The sequence below is a fragment of the Tyto alba genome, unplaced genomic scaffold (genome assembly GCF_018691265.1).
Source record: "Tyto alba isolate M040663 unplaced genomic scaffold, T.alba_DEE_v4.0 Super-Scaffold_2, whole genome shotgun sequence".
NCBI lineage: Eukaryota > Metazoa > Chordata > Aves > Strigiformes > Tytonidae > Tyto > Tyto alba.
This window is the reverse complement of record NW_024881282.1, coordinates 88,182,456-88,203,311: the sequence shown is the minus strand read 5'-3', so window position 1 is coordinate 88,203,311 and position 20,856 is coordinate 88,182,456. Positions and strand designations below refer to the sequence as shown.

The 20,856-nt window shown below is 39.7% G+C and overlaps 1 protein-coding gene across 4 annotated transcripts in view; it reads left to right on the top strand.

Moving 5' to 3' along the window:
* The window catches only part of CHCHD3 (coiled-coil-helix-coiled-coil-helix domain containing 3), a 165,079-nt gene that overhangs the window by 54,343 nt on the left and 89,880 nt on the right, over positions 1 to 20,856 (top strand). For all 4 annotated transcript variants that reach the window (XM_042792630.1, XM_042792629.1, XM_042792628.1 and 1 more), the window contains exon 4: positions 2,509 to 2,653. In XM_042792630.1, coding sequence (XP_042648564.1) covers positions 2,509 to 2,653 — 145 coding nt within the window. The remainder of the gene's footprint in view (positions 1 to 2,508; positions 2,654 to 20,856) is intronic.

Genomic DNA, 20,856 nt, shown 5'->3' with positions numbered 1-20,856 from the left:
TAGTAGTTTGTTAAAAACATAAAATGCATTACTACCAGAGGTGGGAGTTGGAAGTGAGGGACTTTGCATGAATTCCGATCAGTTACTCTGTTGCGATGGAAGTTCCTTGGGGGATTGGTTTGGCAACGGCAGTGAGGTGCGATAGCCAATGAAGGATGGCACAGGATCCTTTTTCTGGGATTTTTACCACACGGAGTACTTGGAAACCAGTAACTTAGAGGGATCAGGTGTAGGGTTACACAACTTCAGCGCGGATTTTATAGGTGCTGATTGTGGGTGTCCTATCCCCGTCCTTTGCTCTCTTGCTGTAGTAGGAAACAGCTTATTGTAGCCAAAAAGATATTAAAAACTGGAATGGCTACAAGGTAGTGTTGAGATAACCTCGAGTAATTTTAAATAGGCTGGTTAAGGTCACAACAGCAAGTCTGGCCTTGAGTTCTCTGCTTGTGGGAAACCAGCGTTATATAGCCGGCCCTTCTGTCACCGGTGTGCCCGTACCCAGAGCTGTGTTATCGGCTGCTAATTCTGTGGGATGTTGAAGCTTCTGATGAGCAGCTTTTGAAGGGCTTGCAGTAGGGTGAGGAGTCGGATGACTCGAGAATGTAGATGAGATCCCGGGTCATCGTCTCGTAGCAAGTTTGCAGCTAAAGGACACGCGGAATTTTGGCAAAAGTAGAAAAGAACGTCACGTCCCTCTGTAGTGTACTTCGCAGGGAAGCGGAATGTAACAGCAGTCAGGTTAAGCCATCAAAGGGTTTCTCTTGACATTAGGAGCCCATTATTTTTAAATGTCAGGAAAACTGACTTTCTTCTTTTTGCAAGAGAGGTTGAGAGGAGATCTCGCGGAGGTTTGTAATTCCAGGGGCAAGAAGGAGAAGACTTGAGAAGGCTAAGTGAGCTTATGTCAAATATGGGAATAATTTGCCAAGAATTAGATGTAAACATCTAAACATTTTGTTTTGTTTTAATTTGGTTTTAATTTTGGAGAATTTGTAGTGTGGAAGCCTTTGGCAGACTTTTGCAGATCTTGTCTGATTTCATATACTTTAATTACTCTGCTAGGTACAGTATGCACAAAGAGGAGACATTTTCAGGGAAGAACCACTTGCGGGAAGTAAAATCCAGAAAGGATGAGGAAGGAGCTTGCTTCAGTCTCAGGAAATGCTAAATGCTTTCTCTGCTGTCTTTCACAAGAAAAAGCTGCTGAGACTTCTATTTTGACACTTTTTTTTTTCTTTTTAGACAAAACATGATTTCTCCAATGGAAAAGACAACCAGTGTGTTTTGACTGCACCATTGATTGTATGAAGGATTTGTTATATCAATGCTGCTGGAATAATTTGGGGGACCTTGGGAAATCACTTAATGGAATTTGGTCCATGTCTGCATAATCTGACTTTTTTGCTAGAGTAATTGAAGATGCTGCTTAATAAACTTTTTATAAAGATTCCCAGTTGGTTGCTGCATTTCAGAGGGTTGTGTCTGAGCACAGAGGTAATACATCTTGTAATTGTCTTTTTTCCTCCCTGCCTCACTTAAATATTTTCCCTGGGGAAGAATCTAATGTACTGTAATGCTACTACCTTTTACAAAGTGACCCTACTCATTATGATTTGTTCTCTGAAGCTCCCCTGACAACATATAAATGCACTGAGAATACTTAAGCTTCCTCTCCATCACTCTTTCAAAAATCTATTTGAAAACTGGTGTTTCATACTGCCATTACTATTCTGAGTTCCCTAATGCTGACTCTGTGTTCAGTGTCACAACATGCATGCAACAGATAAGTTTTATTAGCTAAACAATTTATATCTGTGTATTTTCATGAAAATTAGATATGGTGTGCTTATATCAAGTACTGTAGTGAAGATTTCAAATACAGTTATGGTTTGTGACATATCGATGCTGAGGATTTTCTGGGACTGAGGTTGCCTTTATTAACTCTGTTACAACAGGTTCAATAGTTATTTTCATCTCGTCCTCTCAAATCGCTGAGAAAGGTTTATTATGGTTGTTCAGTCTTTTTGCAGCTTGGTAAATCGATGCAGCATTGGGGTTTATGGTGTGTCCAGAGTTAGGAAAGCATTATTCCATTTCAGAAAAAAATGGTGCTGTTAGCTAGAAATTGGTTGTCCACCGGCTGGTGGGGAGGAGGATTTTCCAGGAAAAAGGATTCCTTAAAAACACAACAAATCCAACCAACCAAGCAAGCTCTGTGCATATTGTTTTTACTTAAAAATACATTTTCATAAAACTCTTGAATTAGTTATATTTTATATGATTTAATGAATAGTGGCACTATAGCTTATGGCTTTTGTGTATTCTGATTTTGATACTTCAATCTGAAATAAACTTCTGGAATTTTTAGCGAATATTTGTATTTAAGTGTCTTAAGAAGCTGATGATGATGCATTACAGTGACTGCTTCTAAAGTGACTGTGCCTATGTCTTTTTAAACTACTTTTGGAAAATATACCTTCAATCTCAATTTCCTTCCAACTTCTGTAGATTGAAACAAGAACAAATGTACGTACGCGATGAGTTTGGCAAACTTCTGGAACGAGAAAGGATTTCTTCAAATGAACATTTGACTCGAGCCATTCTTCGAGAGAGAGCTGCAACAGAAGAGGAGCGTCAGAAGGCACGGCGTTTTGTAAGTTCAGAAGCTTTTATAGAAGTCTCAGATTTTTCAAGAAACCATGTCTTCAGGCTTGTTTCAAACTGGGTAGAAGAGGAAATCAGATCTCTTCTTGTTTGTTTTTTCTTTGTTACTAGTTAATAGTATGTAATTTTATTTACTTTTTTGTCAAATATCTCTGTCTTAAGAGTAGCTGATTAGAAAGATCCTAACGTTTCTTAAGGCTGCAAATATGGTATGTCTGGTTGTGTGCGTAGATAATATCAAATGTCTTTTTTTCTGAGGGTGGAAGAATAATTTGATAGTCTATGCCTATTTACTAAATTTGGTTACTCTGTGTTACAAAATTACAAGAATACAAGAGAATTTCCTAGAAAATTAAATCTTTCATATTTAAAGGAAGCCCATAATATTCTTGGGCTAGAAGTCTGGCTAACAGTAAGTATTAAAAAAGTACCATTTTTGAAGTCTCTTTTGTGCTAGAAAACAACAAGTCTTACTTTTGATGATTGTCTCGAACTTTGGAACCATCTTTGCAAAAAACTCTGTATCAGAGAATCATATTTCATTAGAATGCTATATAAAAACTTCGTGACAAGGAAGTTGTAAAATATGGCTGGCTGTTTTCCTCTGAAACTGACACTATATATTTCAGTATATTTCAAATGTCTGGCAGATTTATAACTTCTTATATATAGCGGTTGTTTGCTATATTGAGTCTGCATTCACTCTTCTTTGTAACAATAATCATTATTCTTTGAGGTATGAATATGTCTTAAAAAAAAATGCTTGAGTATAAATAGTAAACAAATTGGTATTTTCAAGAAGAAAGTTTAAAATACTTACGCGAGCTGTCCTATGAAAATAAATGGGATCACTTATGTCAGCAACTATATAAATATTTGTTTGGCCTTCTCTATCTGAAATAAAATGAAAAATAAAAACAAAGCTTTCTGAAGTTTATTGGTTGGTAACATAGTAGACCAATCACTTCGATAAACAACAGCTTTATCTGTGCTGTGTAAGTAAAAATCTATTGCCTGTGTTATTTTTCCAAATCACAATTTAAAACCAAACAAATTTCACCTAAGTACACCTGAGTATTAGTATCTTTTGCAGACTTTTCCCACTCCATGGTAATGTTATTGTTGAAGAATAATTACAGTATGGTAAAGAAATTTTTAATATTTTGTCATTTTAAAATACAGGAACAAAGGAAAATTAAGAGGAATTATGACCAAGGTACAGCCTTGGTCTTATGCCTTAAATTCTTCCATTCTTAATATTGTGCCGGAGAGATAAGAGTTTTGTGGCCTCAACCTAATGAGGAGCTGAAGATTTATAATGGAGAATATTATTTGCATAATTACCGGGGGGTTTGCATCTTTTACTTACTACTGTAGTTAGCACTGTGCTTTTGAGAAACACATGATGCCTTTCTCATCAGCCCCGTGCTTGAGAGATTTCTTATTACGGATATCAAACTGGTTTATTTAGCCATTATATCAATTTTATTGTTAATTTTTACTTACTCTAGAATATTTAAGTTAGCACTGCCTATGTGAAGCACTAGAGAATTGCTGTTAACTAATTTTGAACCTTATCAGCCTGGGGAGCGGTGTTGCAAGGTTGGTGAAAGAAGAACATACAAATGGTGCTGATGAAGCGAGGGGAACACCTTAAAATCCCCCAGGTTGTCCCCTCCCGGGGGAGGACAGCGTGACCTGCTGCCTTTCCGTGGAGATGGCATCGCCGTGTGGCATTTGAGAGCTGCCCACGGAAAACGTGCTTCTGTGGAAGCGTAGGTGTGTCAGGGCATAGATTTTGCACGTCAGAAGAGAAGCAAGGTGTCGGAGCTCTGCTAGCCACTTACGTATCCTGGCGTAGTTATCTCAGTTTTGATCGCTTTACTGTTTCAACCTGTGGAATTTTAAAACATCTTGAAGTCCTTTGGTGAAAATCTCTATGCACATACGCTGTTAGTGCTGCAAATTTTGTCATTTCCACTATAGTTTGTTCATTCTTTGAAGGGTATTGTTAGATAACCAAGTAGTGAGTAGGCTTTGTGTGTTTCCTTAAAATGCATCTAAATATTAAAACATTGAGTATTCTCACTTTCCTTGCAAGTCCTTCTATAAGTTGGCTCCTTTATTTCCCTGTACTTATAAATTTTTATTCCCTTGGCTTCTTTGCTTATGCTAGCTGGTTGTTTGTTTCATGCATCCAAGCTGAATTTATAAAATCTGTAACACTGGGGGATATATCTATGTGTAGTTCCATGTTCTAGTAAACTGCTATGGTAGGTTTGTATTTTATGTAGCCTGCATTTGATCTGTCAGATTCTTCTTGGGGAAAAAAGAATGTTTCTGAAATATCGGTAGTATTATGTACAAAATTAATTCCTTTGCTGCTGCTAAATTGTTTACATAGTGCACACAGAAAGAAATTATAGTTAGAAAGGAAGAATTTAACTTTTTTCTTTATGAAGGCTGCTAATTCAGTTTTAATAAATAGACATAGAATGGTTAGTCTGAGGTCATCTTTCCCATTTCTAAACAATATTAACACCAGCTGCTGCTTATAGTTTCAGAAAGAAATTTTTAAGTGTTAACACCCCAAAAGTTAACATTAACTTTTCATATAAATGAAAAAAATGGATAAAATGAAGCTAAAGCAAACAGCTAAATGAGTAAAAGCTTTGCAGGTGACAAGAACTGCAGAAAGATGTCATTTGTCTCTTAGCAAAAGTATTCCACTTCTCAAAAAAAGAAACCTAGAAGTTGTCAGCAGAGCTTGGACAGCTAGGTAAGGCAAAGAGGAGGGAGGGCATCCCTAAAAATATGTGAAATAATGTTTAAGTAAGGAGAATGAGGATTGTGACACTTGTTAGGCTAAATGTTAAAAAACCAAGCCCCGCCCCTCTTCCCCAAAACATCAAGTATGACAACAAGGATTTTAAAGAACAATTAACAGAAGGTATAAAATCTAACACCCACAGAAACACAGGCGTATGTGCACACCCACACCCACTCGCTGTGGAACAAGGATCCCACCAACGAACTGCAGACCCAGAAGCAGCGCAGGGACTGCGACCAGCACGCAGAAGAGATTGAGGCCATAGCAGCAAAACACCCTGAATTAATTTTCATCTCTTCAGCGTGGAGGAGCTTTTGAAAGTTCCCATGCCAAAACTTTTCGTTGGAGGCGTCTCCTCAAACAAGGTTCGGATCTGAAGTTTTAGTAGAAAACATTAAAAAGGGGAACCGACAGTTTTACCAATAACAGCTCTTCAAGCCTGGGTGGTATTCATAAAAGCTCTGAAGGAAACTCGGAGATGATGGATGAGCTAACGATAGCTGAACTACGTATGTGCTGTGTAAGCTGTTAGGGAAAGCTCCCTCAGTGGTCTGGAAAGTGGCTGATGGGATGTCAGCTTCTTCACAAACAGTTTTGGGGGAGATCCAGAGCTTTCCAAACGAGTAGTTCTGATGTTTGTACTGACCCGGGTAGAAGGGACAATTCAGAGTGGGATTTCCAGACCCTGACCAAAGCATTAGGAATCCCTCATGGGGTCAGTGTGAGGATTTGTTCAACTGTTGATGCTTAATTTAGCAGAAGTAAATCCAGCTGCCGTTGATTCCTTTAGTATTGCCTTCAGGTGATACCGACTTTGAGGAGTATTTCAGACATAGCATAACTTGCCTTATCCCGCAGCAGTTGGGTCTGTGGTGCCAGTGAGACTCAGTGCTGAAGAGCTGGTGAGGTTTTGCATCTCTTTTGGCTTCTCACCCATCTCTGACTGTGTGGTCCTGCTGTCTCCATCACAGGCGCTGATATTTTATGCTGAAAAAAGCTGATTTGGGAGAACTTAATTCTCCTTTTTTTTTTTTTTTTTTTTTTTTTCCTCCTTCCCTCCTGTCTGGTAAATGATGTGAACTAGCTTATTTTGAAGGTTCAGATGTACATCAGCGTTCGGTGTAAGGGATGCTTCGCTGATGAAGAATTTTTTTCTTTCTTTTCCTACCCATCTCCAGCTCTGCACTGCAGTTCACCTCCGTTTCTGTTGTGCCAGTGCAGATGTTGTGGATTGAAGCAAATGCATTACAAATCCATCCTGGAGGCCTTTTCCAAATACAGCTGTGCCCACAATTTGCTTTATAGCTTGAGTACAAAAATAGCTCAGTTGAGGTAACTGCGACCTCTCTGCGGAGGGCACGCAAGTTGTTGAGGGGAAGGAAATGCAAATTTCTTGAACTGGCCTTGCCACCAAAGAGAATGGTTGTGTACCTTTAGCTTTACTTACAGTCAGTTTTGAGACATGATATTATAAAGTCTCTCTGAGTGTTTTCACCAAAGGACAAAGTACACTGTGTGCTTGAAGACATACTTGAGAACTACCTGCAGCAGTGCAGCTGATAAAAAATATTTTTCTTCCATACCCTTAGCCATGTATATGATATTTTTTTCTGCCCATCCTACTTCATAATTAATTCAGTCTTTTATTTCAGTCTAGCCACAAAGGATTTCAGTACTGGTATGGTCGTCTTCAGCACAGGCCAGTGGAGTTGAAGGCCTCATACTTCTGGACACTCTGGAAATACTTGCATTATTCTCTACTCACACAGGCAGCAGACCTATCCTCCATTGGAGTATTTATTATTGGAGACCTTGGCTGCACGTCTTAAAACTGCAAATAGTTGAGTTGGGCATAGTCTTGTTGAGTGGCTTTAAATGTGGTAGCTATGCTATAAATAGCTTATTGATGTTCTATCACTTGAGTCATTATGTGAGTCAGGGTAAGACGTAGAGAATATGGAGTAAAAAAATCAATAGTTATCCAAAATGCAGAGGACCTGTTGTATTTCCATCTCCTTATAATGACCTGGAGTTTACTGTTAACATATTTGCTTCACTGTCTGGGCTGAAACGAGCTGTCATTAAGACCCGATGTGTTAGAAAATGGTTTTATTGAGCTGGCAATGACATTAAAGTCTCATTTCCCTTTGAAGAGACACAGAAATGTTGTTCTGTTCATTTGCTGTAACTATAACATTAAAATTTGATTATTGCTATCATTAGAAATCTGTATCCATACTAATGCAATTATGTATATTTCCTCCTGTATTGTTCCAGGCATTCATTCAAGTACTTGTTAGAGAAAGAAATCTGTTGTTGCTGAGATACTTTTTTTGTTTTCTGAATTATTTTCTACACAAGAAGGTCTATTAATAAATTCTGTGTTCAAGAAATCAATTTACTAGAAGTATCCTTATATTAAAAAGCACTTTTTGCACCTTAGCTGAATGTGGTAATCAGATTATTGGATATTCTTTCCTAGCAAAATCCTATTTGAGATGTATAATTCTTCTTTTACTTTTCTGAGCACTGAAATCAATAGACAAAATACATTCCTCGATATATTAGAGCTGAAGTGTGTTGAGTTATGTTAGGAGTGAATTTGACCTATTGTCATAATTGAATACATATTGTTAAAAATAGAGCATTTCACTCTTCGGTGTCTGACCTGTTTAGATGTTTTCCCCATCATCCTTGGGTGGCTGGTCCTAGTCACCACATACGTGTGCTATGCAATGACCTTTGCTTTAGTCTTGCATTTATTTTTCCTGTCCTCAATTCATTAGCTTTGTCAAGATGAGGTCCCCTATTTTCCATAAGCAGATTATATTCTGACCCTTCCTGCTCTTTCCAAACAGTCCTGTTCTAACCATATTTTAAGGATGACTTCACTAGAAAATACCAGGGGGAAGAATTACTAAATGAGTTAAGGCATTAGTTCTCAAGAGAAAAGAATTCTGTTTACAAACCTGCAGCATTTATTACATACCTCATTTAGCTCATTCATCATTTTAATAGAAAAATGAATCTTTTTAGATGATTCTGAAATAATTTGAGGTAAACTACATAGCCTGAGGAAAAACATGATTGCTTACTGTAGGGAGGGCTAAGCTGCTTCTGAAAAGTACAGTATGATTGGTGACTATAATTCACAATTTATGATAGTAAAAATAGTAAAGGCTCATAGTTGAAAATTAGACGTAAGGTTTGGAAACCACATGGTACAAAATTGAATCTAGTCACAGTTGTTTGTCTCTCGGTCTTTAGTTTTGTAATTTAGAAAGTAGAAATTTTTCATGAAATCTCTTTGAAAGTAGAGATTTTCTGAGACTTATAAGATTTTGTTTAAGGTTTATGTACATAGGTCTCTTTTGCCATGCGCTGCTGTTCTTACGGTTTAGAAATAGCAGTTTCATTGCAGGAAATGGTGTTTTTGCATTGGTACTCTTGTGATATGGGCAAAAGTAATCTGATTTTGGTTGTTCCTGTTGTAGAAGACAGGGTGAAAAACAAGGATAGAGGAAGAAGTTATTTTCTAAAATTGAGGATGTGATCTATCTTTTTTTTTGGTTGATTTTGTTTTGGAGGAGAGGTTGCTTTGTAGAGATAAAATGATGAGTCATTTACATGTTAAAAATAATAAACTCCATTGCACTGTACATGCTTATCTTCGTTTGAATAAACGTAATATCACGGATATGGCTTATGTCTCTCCAGGCACACATTTCTTCTCTCACTGACTCTCCCTCTCTTTCTGGCATTTCTACTGCAGCAGTGAGGTGTTTGGGATAGGAATACGGCTTTCTGTCTTTTCTGGAATGTTAAATACTTGATGTGAAACTCTATTGTATGAAAAAGAAGCTGTTGCTGTGCAACTAGAGACTGAGAACGTTTTTTTTCCAGCAACGCAAGAAACAGGACTTCCTACCAGATATTTGTGAATCAGGAATGGTTTTCTTATCTGGACAAATATATGTGCCTTGAAGAAATGGTAAAGACCCATTTGCATGTCTAAAATTACTTTATTAATAAGACTGAAGAATTTCCCCCCTCTTTGATATAGTTAAACAGTAAAAATAATTTAAAATAGCCTGTGGGTGATAGTGCTCTTCGTGCTGTAGGCTGTAATCCCAGTACGATCTCCATCATATGAACTGTTAAGCAAATGTTTTATTTCATCTCTGAAACTGTATTAAGTGCCTGTGAACTAAAATAAGAAGTTGCTCGCCTGTATCCCTTTGCAACATACATTTTAACATTTAAAATACTTGTTTCAATTGAACAATACAAATAATTTTCCCCTTCCTTCAGTTTTTCACTTGGCAACATGTTATAGATGTTTTTTGTTTGTTTGGTTGTTTTTTTATTTTATTTTTATATGTAATGGTTAATTAGTTTTTTTTTTTTTTTGTCTTTATGCCAAAGTTTGACAGATAGGAAAAAAACGGTAAAAATAGAAAATTTTGAAAGCAAGTGAGGTACATGCAGTGAGCATTTATTCTCTTCAAAATTTCTTTTTGAATGGCAAGAGGATGTATTTTGATAGTCAAACAGCATTTAAAAGCATGCTATTTTTTTAATTCTTATATAGCAAGCCCCAAGATATTTGACAGAAGCAAAATTAATCACTGTGTTATCTCAGCATCCAGATGAAGATCTAGTGCTTTACAAAGCCTGCTGCTCCATCAATTTGTTCTTCTGGTTGAATTCAAATTGAGTTCATTTTTATAGATTCACTGCATAATACTCTCCTCTCTCCTCCCTCATTCATTAACCAATTTGTTCTTGCTACTCCCTTTTTATTGAATGGCTAACAAAATTGCCATGCTATCTTTTCAAATGAATATCATCATTCCTTGTCATGCATGGGCAAAAAATAAGCATATTAATCCTTTTACATATACCTTCCCTTCTTCCAGAGAGAAGTCCTGTTTCTGCCCTCAAGATACCATGAAAATAATGTTTTAAATAACATTCTCTTGAAGCTTGAAGCACAATGGTTGTGTATATACATATTCCTGTCCAAACTCCTTCTGATTACTTCTGGGCCTTTGGAGCACGTACACTCTGCCAGTTGTATGATGCAACAAAAGCCAAATCAAAGTGTTGTCAGGACTTGTCCTTATACATGACATGGTACAAATACATGCAGTGGATTAAAACATGTTCGTTTGACAGAAGTCTTGAAACATGATACAGACAGTCTCCTCCATTTCAAGAAAACAATTTGCTGGGTTTTGAGACTCTCACTCTGACTTGAAATTAGTATTTGCTACTCTCAGGTTAAGTTAATTTTGGCTAGGCAAATATTCCCTTGTGTTGCCTTTAGAGTACTCTAGTTATCTTCCTTCCTTTGGCTTGAATTAGAAGACTTACGAAAAGGAAAGGTTGTTTGGGGGGGATGGAAGTTAAGAGCAATTTGTTTTCCTAATGACCACCTGGATAATTAATGAAAATACTTATTTCATGATATCTGAAGAATTTCTCTGAGGACTTCACCGTGTAATGTGGGTGTTTTGTTTAGGAACATCAGCTGAAGGAAGGGGACCAAGCCACTGAAAGAGGACAGTTTGGAAACGATCTAGCTACCTGTATATATAAAGTCACTATTTATTAAAAAGTCACTGTATTGATTAGTGGTCTTGATGTTACTGGTTTATGATATTCACTCTGCCACAGTATTTGCTATAATCAGGGCTCTGCCTGTTCTGGTGCAAGCAAGTTCTGAGACAAAGGGTCCTTCCTTTTGAAGTATCGAGCTGAAAAAAAAATGAGGATTTGTTGTGAGCAGCAGTAAGATGACAGAGTAGAAGTAATATTCCTTCTGGTGTAATTTGATTGCTTTGTTTTGTAGACATCCATTTTATTTTTGTGTAACTCCCCGTAATTTTGTATACCTCCCAGTTTATCAAGAGCTATTGGAATCTGGATACTGAGATTTGTTGACAGAGCCTGTTTAGGAGTGAGTGGGATATGTGCTTCCTACATCTTGGAAATCCTGGAATATTGGAAAATTATTTTCCTCTGGGTGATAGGATGTCTCTCTGTTTTCCAGGCAGTTTTGTGGTGAATGTAGTTCTTGGGAATGGGAGGAGTGGAGCGAGAAGGAGGAGAGGAGGAAATCTTGAATGTCCTTGTAACTAAGCAGATGAATAGACTATGCCCCACCAACTTTTGTATTCACAACTATGCCCAACATAGAGTTTTAAACTTGATGGTAAGTGAGGGTGAGACACTGGCAGGTAAATAGTTAATTACATGTACATTGCCTCATTTAGGAGGAGCTGTCTCTCCTGGCATTCTTGGGGAATTGGAAGTTTAGTGGTGGATATCCGTTTATATATTTCCATCTTTTATCTACTACCTGCTGTTCTGCATTCAGGAGTCCCATTGCTACCGGATTTTACATCACTTCCCCATTTGGAAAATTATCTTCTTGACTATAAGACAAAAGTTTTTTCTTTTTTTTTTTTTTTTTTTATCCCCCCCCCCTCCTTCATTGAGTCCTTATTTTGTAGTACCCTTAATTGAGGAAGGATCCTGTACCAATTTTCTCTACCTTGAGCACTATAAGGCATGGAAATGACCTTCCAGCCTTCGTACCATCAAAGTAATGTTAACAAAGTATTTTTAAAGTATTTTTACTTATGTATTTCCAACAGCTTTAGTCTGGTGCTGTGTTTGTGTGAGGGAGAGAGAAAACATATATTTTAAGAAAGCTCTGTTAAATATCTTCAAACAAAAAAGCACTTAGACTTTAATGTTGAGAAGGTCAAAGTGAGTGAAAGAACCATCTATATTATCAGCATTTGCAACAGTGATGTCATACTTGTCTTTAACCAAAACACAAACTAAGTGATGCCTGAGACATTTTTATTGGTTTTGTTTAATACTTTTTCTGCCCTTAGTGTGCTTCGACATATTCTTCATTTATTAGTATAGAATTGGATGACTTGTGTTTCTGCTATGACTTATTGAAGTAGTGAAACTTCAGCGTCTCCACAGGGTAACTAAATGATGACTGTGAAATACTGTTTTGTGATTTTTTTTCCCCCCTGCAGTTGAAATGCAGTTTATAAGATTGAAAAGTTCTATTGACCTCCTTGTCTGTCAGTTCTCAGTCTTAGTTACCACATTTAGTTAGCAAAGAGCCTACAAAATAATAATGGGTAGTGTAACAGTCTTCTTCAGGAAGAAATGATTGGACTTTCACCAAAGATAACAGTTCTTGAGAATTTGTGTATGTCAAGTTAGAAAGAAATGTGATCAAAAAGTGCCATCTTACTCAATTAATATTAGTGTTCTCATAGTTATTGCTGTAGATTCGCTCACGTAGAGTCACAAGATACGCTGTATGGTTTAAGGTACTTCAAGTAGGTTATTGTTTATCCTAGTAGAACTGATGGTAGTCTGAATTTTAGAAAAGCCATACTGATAGGGTATGGTGTTTTGGGAAAAAAAGAGAGATAAGAAATTAAAAAAAAAAAATTCAATAATTTTAACTTTCCATGTCTTTTCAGATCAGAGTCCCACTAGATATCTGAAATATGCTGAGGTGCTTAGGTGTTGTATCAATAGATGCCAATGTATCTAAAGCAGGTGTATGCATATCCAATTAAAAAGGATATTTCAGAGAGAGGGTGAGGAAGAAGTATGGAATGTCATGGTTAAGTCTGTGGGTTTTGGGTTTGTTTTCATTTTTTTTTTTCATATAGATGTTAAGTAATTTTTCAGTCCACTCGTGTTACTTGTATGATACATTCTTTGGTAAGTGTGCCAGTATGTGCATGGAGGGCAAACTAGTCTGCCTCCCTTTAAAAAAGGGGGGAAAAGTTTAAGGTGTAAGAAATAATAGATTGGAAATGTTAATATACCATCTTATTTCAGTAATAAAAATTATTCTCTTGATAGTACAGTCCTCTGAAGGCTGAGGGCTGTTTAATTTCACTGTTCCCAATAGCACAGTATGTCATCTCTGTCCTGCAAAGTGCAGTGGCGTTCGTAGCTGGAAAGAGTAAGGGAGAGCAAGTGACATCATCGACCTGGACTTGTGCAAAGCATTTGACAGTGTCCCACAATACATCCTTGTGTCTGCACTGGAGAAATGTGGAACTAGTGGATGGAGCACTCGGGGGATAAGGAATTGGCCGGGTGGTCGCACTCAAAGAGTTGTGGCCAAGGGCTCGATGGCCAAGTGCAGAGCGGTGACGCGTGGTGTTCCTCAGGGGTCGGGGCTGGGCCCGGCGCCGTTTGACATCTTTGTTGGGGACACGGACAGTGGGATCGATGCCCCCTCAGCAAGTTCACCCGTGACCCCGAGCTGCGTGGTGGGGGACACGCTGAGGGCAGGGGGGGCATCCCGAGGGACCTGGGCAGGCTGGAGAGGGGGGCCCGGGCAAACCTCGTGGGGTTCAACAAGGCCAAGGGCAAGGGCCTGCCCGGGGGTCGGGGCGATCCCCAGCCCAAACCCAGGCTGGGCCCTCGAGGGGTGGCTGGAGAGCAGCCCCAAGGAGAGGGACTGGGGGGGCTGGTGGGGGGAAAACTGCCCGTGAGGCAGCCCCGTGCGCTCACAGCCCAGAACCCACCCGTGCCCTGGGCTGCAGCCAGAGCAGGGGGGGCAGCAGGGCCGGGGGGGGATTCTCACCCTCTGCTCCGCTCTGGGGAGACCCCCCTGCAGTGCTGGGGCCAGCTCGGGGGCCCCCAACAGCAGAAGGACCCGGAGCTGCTCGAGCGGGGCCAGAGGAGGCCACGGAGATGCTGGGGGGGCTGGAGCAGCTCCCCTGGGGGGCCGGGCTGAGAGAGTTGGGGGGGTTCAGCCTGGAGAAGAGAAGGCTCCGGGGAGCCCTTCGAGCGGCCTCCCAGGGCTTAAAGGGGGGGCAGGAGAGGGGGGAGGGACTCTGGATCAGGGGGTGGGGATGGGACGAGGGGTGATGGGTTTAAGCTGACAGAGGGGAGATTTAGATGAGATCTGAGGCAGAAATTGTTCCCTGTGCGGGGGGTGAGGCGCTGGCCCAGGGTGCCCAGAGCAGCTGTGGCTGCCCCCTCCCTGGAAGGGTTCAAGGCCAGGTTGGACGGGGCTGGGAGCCCCCTGGGCTGGGGGAAGGGTCCCTGCCCGGGGCAGGGGGGTTGGAACTGGGTGATCTTTAAGGTCCCTTTCAACCCAAACCACCCTGTGATTCTGTGAAATTTAGTTTCCTTCCAAGATATTTAGTGATGATAGCCTCTGTATGTAGAATCGTATATGTGTGTGTTAATCTCTTTGAGGTTGTGTGTTTGGGGAATCTGACATATCAGTGGCTGTGTTGCTCCCAAGGGAAAAAAAAAAATAAAATCAAACCTTGATTTATACAAGTAACATAGAGAACTGAGGCCAAACCATTTTCTTTTCAGGAGGTACCTTACACTTCAATATATGTTGATTTCAACATGTAGCCTGCAAAACATTTAAATGTTTTCATAATGAATTTCAAAAACAGAAACTGGTTTTGGCTGTGAAGTTTAAGAAACTTCAGAGGAAGAGTATGGAAGAATTTTGTCAAATCCTTTTTTGGGAAATCATGGCAAAAGAAGATGATAATACTTGTTGTCACATTACTTGGTTAATATAGCTGATACTTATAATTTAGTTGTGACCTTGGAAGATCCACCAGTCTGTTAGCATGGTAAGACACTGCATTGTCTCTTCAATAGATGGTTGAATTCAAATCACGTTTGCAAATAAATAAATAAATAAAAATTCATTACTTCTCATTTTCCTAATTATCATGCAGATAAACAGTGGGGATCGTGACATTAGGATAAGTAAGTGGCTTATGATTTTGCCTTGGAGAAGGAAACTCTTGCTGTTCCCTCTTTTCCCCCCTTGGGCTATGCAGCAGTAATAAATGAGCAAATCCAGAGTACTTTATGATAGATAGTTAATGGTGCTGTGCCTGAGCCAACAGGCTTGTTTCAGCAGCATCTGTTACAATTCATAGTCATTAACATACCTTTAATGGTTGCATTTCAAAATAATTTCTACTTGGGCATTCAGCGTACATAAAGGAAAAAAAGCCATGACATTGAAAAAAGGAGTTTTAGGTGTAGGTGGATGTTTTCGACTGAGTGTAGTGTTAGGCTGTGTATGGATGAAGGGTGTAAGAGTAAATAGAAAATTATTAATTTTGGAGGTAAATACAAGTTGACTTTCAAAGTCCATTTGTGACCATGTTTCTGTCTTTTAAGCCTGTGAATAACCCAACAAGGAGCCTTCTGTACCATTTTGCTGGGTGGTTCTTGCATTTAGAGCAGAAAGACTGCTCTGAAATCTTTCGAGAGGGAAGAGAATTACTGTATGCAGCAGCGATAGCCGAGTCATTTCTAGCGTGTAAGGCAACTGAAGGGCTACCCAATATTCAAGTCATGACAGCAGACTCACAGCGATGGCTTAACGTACGTGCTATTTTGGTGCAAGAGAAGAAATACTTCTGTAGAATATCTATCAGATTTTCTTCTAATGCTTCCAAAGGCAGGCAAGAGAGAGGTTGGAGGGATGGATAATGAGTGGGTGTTGCTTCTGCCTTAGGAATGGAGGATATTCTAAAAAGTACTCAGATAAGTAGGTCAGTTGTAGCTTTGTTTTGCATTGTAATAGCTCATGTAATATTTTAATTTTCCTTCTCATGTCTATCTGCTGTCTTGAAGCATGAGGAAAAAAAAACCCCATAGTTATTTCTTTTTGAAAGTAATGGTGTTAGAAGAAGATACTGAACTTGAGAAAATAATTTGTTGAACATGCTACCTGTAGAAGAGCTATTATACAGCAGAAAAATAGTACCTATCGTTTTCTCTTGTGGTTTGGTATGTTTTAAAAATTCAGTTTAATTTTTTATATGAACAGATTTGACCTGAAGGAAAAGTAGGGGGTATTAAGGCAAGCTTTCATTTGTTTCAAACAGATTTTCTTACTAGCCTACATTGTTTTCCAGTGCTGCCAGTTTTATTCCCATATTCCTGTTTGTTTTGAAGACTTATAGAAGAATTAGGCTGTCCTTTCTAAAAGAGTAGCTTTATCTTCCTGCAGTAGAGCAGGAGAAAACTGGTAGTCAAGATCCATCAAGTATAAATGTAGTTAAGTAGTTTGTAGCAAGAAAAGAGGGTGACCACGTAATTACTGTGAGTCATTATGGCAGGGCTGTGTTTGCCTTAAAATGAGAGTGAGGTCACAACCCTTGAAGGATATTTCAAAATCTATCAAATGTTTCACATCCTCATTTTGTTGTTTTTTGGTTGTCTGTTTCTGTTGTTGGCGGTGCTGTCGTTTTTTGTTTTGTTTTGTTTTATTTTTTTTTTTTTCACATCGTTAGTCTTGCTCTATTAGGGGAGTAGTTCCATGTAGCCTTGAGGAGTAAGAGATGTTCTACTGGAAAATGAGCATAAAGTATCCTGATAAGACTGAAATTAGTGGCGATACAGATTGATAGTGTGCTAATGCTGATCAACATTTCCGTTAATGTTTTAATGGACAAAGCAGATTCTCAAAAAAACTTCAGTGCCTTTTATGAAGAGATAAATAGTTGCTAGAATGAACAGTATGAATTTCTGTCTTGTCATTATTGCCCTGTTTGAAAATTTCCTAGTTGCTATGCACTCAGCCACATGATAACTGTTGACTATTCAAATTTTGCAGAACTAATGTACAGTATATTTGTGTGTGCATGACAACACTTCTGTCTGCCCCAAAAAGTAAATCTGTCAGTTTGCTAGGAGTATTACGATTGCAAAATCTATTAGAGGTGGTTAGTGTTGCTTTTGGAGATTAAAAAAAAAAAAAAAAAAAACCAAACATAGATTTCATGAAAAATTAGTCTCTAGTGATTTTTAGTTGGATACCCAGATCCCGTGAACTCATTTGATTGTGTTGGTCTTGATTTCTGTACTCTAAACTTGCTTTGTATGGATGTGACATGAAGCAGTAGTTTATCTGAAGGCAGTATGAATTAGTGTTTTCTTTTTTTTTCATTCAGTATTTTATTTGCGTTGGTGTGTTTGATTTTAGGGGTTTGTAGCATCTGTTGGATGTAGAATATAATGGAAAAATCTGTGTATAATCACCTATTCAGACAGTGCTGACACTCTGGAGCCTGAGAAAGTGTAAAGGTGATAAATATGATAGATTTAAAGATTGCATAAACACAGAGTTCAGAGCTGAAGTTCAACAAATAAGAAATACCAGATAAAATAACTTCTGAAATCATGATTTTGCTATGTTACTATTGTTTTGGTATAGCTTGCTTGACTGTAACTTCCTCTATTTTAAAAAACAATTCTTCTGCCTTCTTCATCTTTCCAAAGTCCCAAGGAAGAAAAATTCTTTAAGTTCATGTAAGATGTTATATACTGGGGAGAGCGATATAGCTATTATTCCACGGGAACGACTGGAGAAACCCAGGGCACTCATCTTCTCATGCCTTCCGTAAGGTTTACGAATTGTCCTGAAAACAAAAAGTAATCCTGACAGTTGGGAATTCTCAGTCAATCCATATTTTGTATATGACCATACTTGGGTTGTATTTTTTTTTTTTTTTTAAATGTGGGTATTTCTTTCCCAAATTCTGTTCTTAGATTGGTTTTAGACATCTGTTTCTATTTAAACTTCTCCCAATACTCTAGTTCTTTCCATGTCTCCTGCTTCTTTCCACCTCTGACAACTCTGTAGCTCTCTTCTGCCCTTAATCACCCCTTTCTTCATTTATGCCCATCTTTTTGTTTTCCTTTTCTCTTACTTTCAACTCTTTCTCCCTTTTTTTCTCTCCTCTATTAGAGGTAGAAGGAGGAGATGCCCTGAAATGGATGTGATGGGCACCACTTGCTTGGCAGACGTCGGATTCCTTGAAAACTACATGAATGCTCAAACTTCTCAGCAGAACAAAAAAGAATTTTTATTTATTGTTAGTAGAGGGTTTTTTCTTATTTTTCATGTGGCTGAAATGAATTTGGCTCGGGCCCTCAGCAAGGATGGAAATGAAGTGTGTAGCATCTTTAACTCTTCTTTCTCTTGCTTCTGACACTCTGTAGCTTGAGGCTTTGTCGAGTGGTAAATGAATGGAAAGTAATTTTATTTTGTGGAGAGGATGACACAATGCTTTTGTACAGATGGTAGAACAATAAGGAGATAACGACTACTTTTCCTGATAGCTGTCAGTGCAAGTTTGAACAATAAACTTGAGGGAAAATACAGGGGTTCATTCACTATTATTCACAAAATAAGTTTTACTGTCAGTTCAGGTTTACTTTCAAGGGTGTGATGGTTAATTATGTTGAGGATGAGCAAGTCTAAATAGGGGAATCTCCAGACTATGGTGCCTTAACAGCTTAGTATTTAGGTTTCCTACCGTGTAGTGGTCTTACTGTAAGCTTTTATCCAAAGTTTAGTGGTGTCGTGGTTTAGGCCTGGTTGGCAGCCAACCACCACACAGCCACTCTCTCTCCCTTCCCCTCCGGCAATGAGAAGGGACAGAGAGCCAGGTTTGGGGTTCGAGATAGGACTGGGGTGGGGAAAAATTCCCCTTTATGATCACGAGCAAAAGGCAGACTCGTTAGGGGAAGAAAAAAAGAACATACATTTATTACAGACACTAACAACACATAACAGAGTAGGACAGTGAGAAGCATTGCCACATCTTGAGAACACCTTCCCCCCACCCCTCCCTTCTTCCCGGGCTCAGCTCTGCTCCCGATATCTCTACCTCCTCCCCCAGTGGCGCAGGGGCAGGGAATGGGGGGTGCAGGCAGTGATGCCACTTCCCTTATCTTCGGTGAGGGGAGTGTCCGAAACTTGTTCCTCCTGCTCCATCGTGGTCCCCCCCCTCACAGCAGACAGTCCTCCACAAACTTTCTCCGACTTGAATTCCTCCCACGGGCCGCAGCGTTCCCCACACTGCTCCGTCATGGGTCACCAACTTCCTCCGACTTGATTCCCTCCCACAGGCTGCAGCCCTTCCCGAGCTGCTCCGGCGTGGGACTCCCCCGCATGCTGCAATCCTCCCAGCACTGAATCACAGCAGCGGGGCTGCCTTTTCCCATGAGTCCCCGGCCTTCTTTGGGCACAGCACCTTGATTATGCAGGCGGAAGCCACAGGCCATAAATCAATGTCTGCTCCACCGCAGATCTCCCTGGGTGGCAGGGGGGGCCGCCCTGCCGTCTCCCCACAGGATACAGGGGGGTCTCTGCTCCGGCACACCTCCCCCCTCCTTTCTTCCTCCGTTCCTCCACTGACCTTGGTGTTCACTCAGCTGCAGCAACTCCTCCTCACAAGTCCCCCTGCTCCTCACCATGTCCCTTCCTAAATACGTTATCGCAGAGGCGTAGCTGATGGGCTCAGTTTCCAAACAGAAGTGGAGCTGACGTGGAGCTGGGGGAGCTTTGAGAAGCTTCTCCCAGGGGGCCGCCCCGATAGCCTCCTCCCCTGCCACCAAAAAACTCCACCACTCACTCAAACCCAGGACAAGCGGCACAGTCATTTGCAAGCAGAGATACATTTTTCTCTGCCTACATTTTCAGCTAGTTACAGGTATAATCAGCTGGGGCAGGACTTTTTACCTTAGGATGTCTTCATAATTGAAGACATGTAGTTGTTTTTGGGATGTGATTCTGACCTGTTTCAGATGTCAGCTTTATGACGATGTGGATCTTCTAGATCTGCTATTTGTTATGAAGATGTGGATCTTCTAGAAGTGTCCAGTTCTCTGTATGTGACTGTCAAGGCTTGAGGGGCTCTAGCTGAAATGCAGTTGTCTTAATGCGTAGACATTTTATTCAGTTAAGCTGATTTGTACCCAAAACATATAAATATTTTAATGGTACCCACATCTGTATCACAGAGGATATGCTGGTAATAAGTTAGTTAATGAGTCTTAATGAAAACTATTCCCGTGATGCATGTTTTGTTATGACTGGTCTTCCTTGTCCTTAATTTTTTTCTTTTAAAAGTTTGTCTAATGCAGACATACAGAGTTGGGCTTGTTCAGCCCAAAGAGAAGGTTTTGGGGAGATCTTATTGCAACTTTTCAATATATGAAAGGGGGTTTACAAGAAAGTGGAGGAAGACTTTTCAGCAAGGTCTGTAGTGACAGGACAGGGAGCAATAGTTTTAAACTGGAAGAGGATAAATTTAGATTGGACAGAAGGAAGAATTTTTATATTATGAGCGTGGTAAGACAGTGGGACAGGTTTCTGAGAGGAGCTGTGGGTGCCACATCTCTGGAAATGTTCAAGATCAGGTTGGAGGTGGTTTTGAGCATCCTGATCTAGTGGAAGGTGTCCCTGCCCATGGCAGGGGGGTTGGACTACCTGAGCTTCAGGATCCTTTCCAACCTGAACC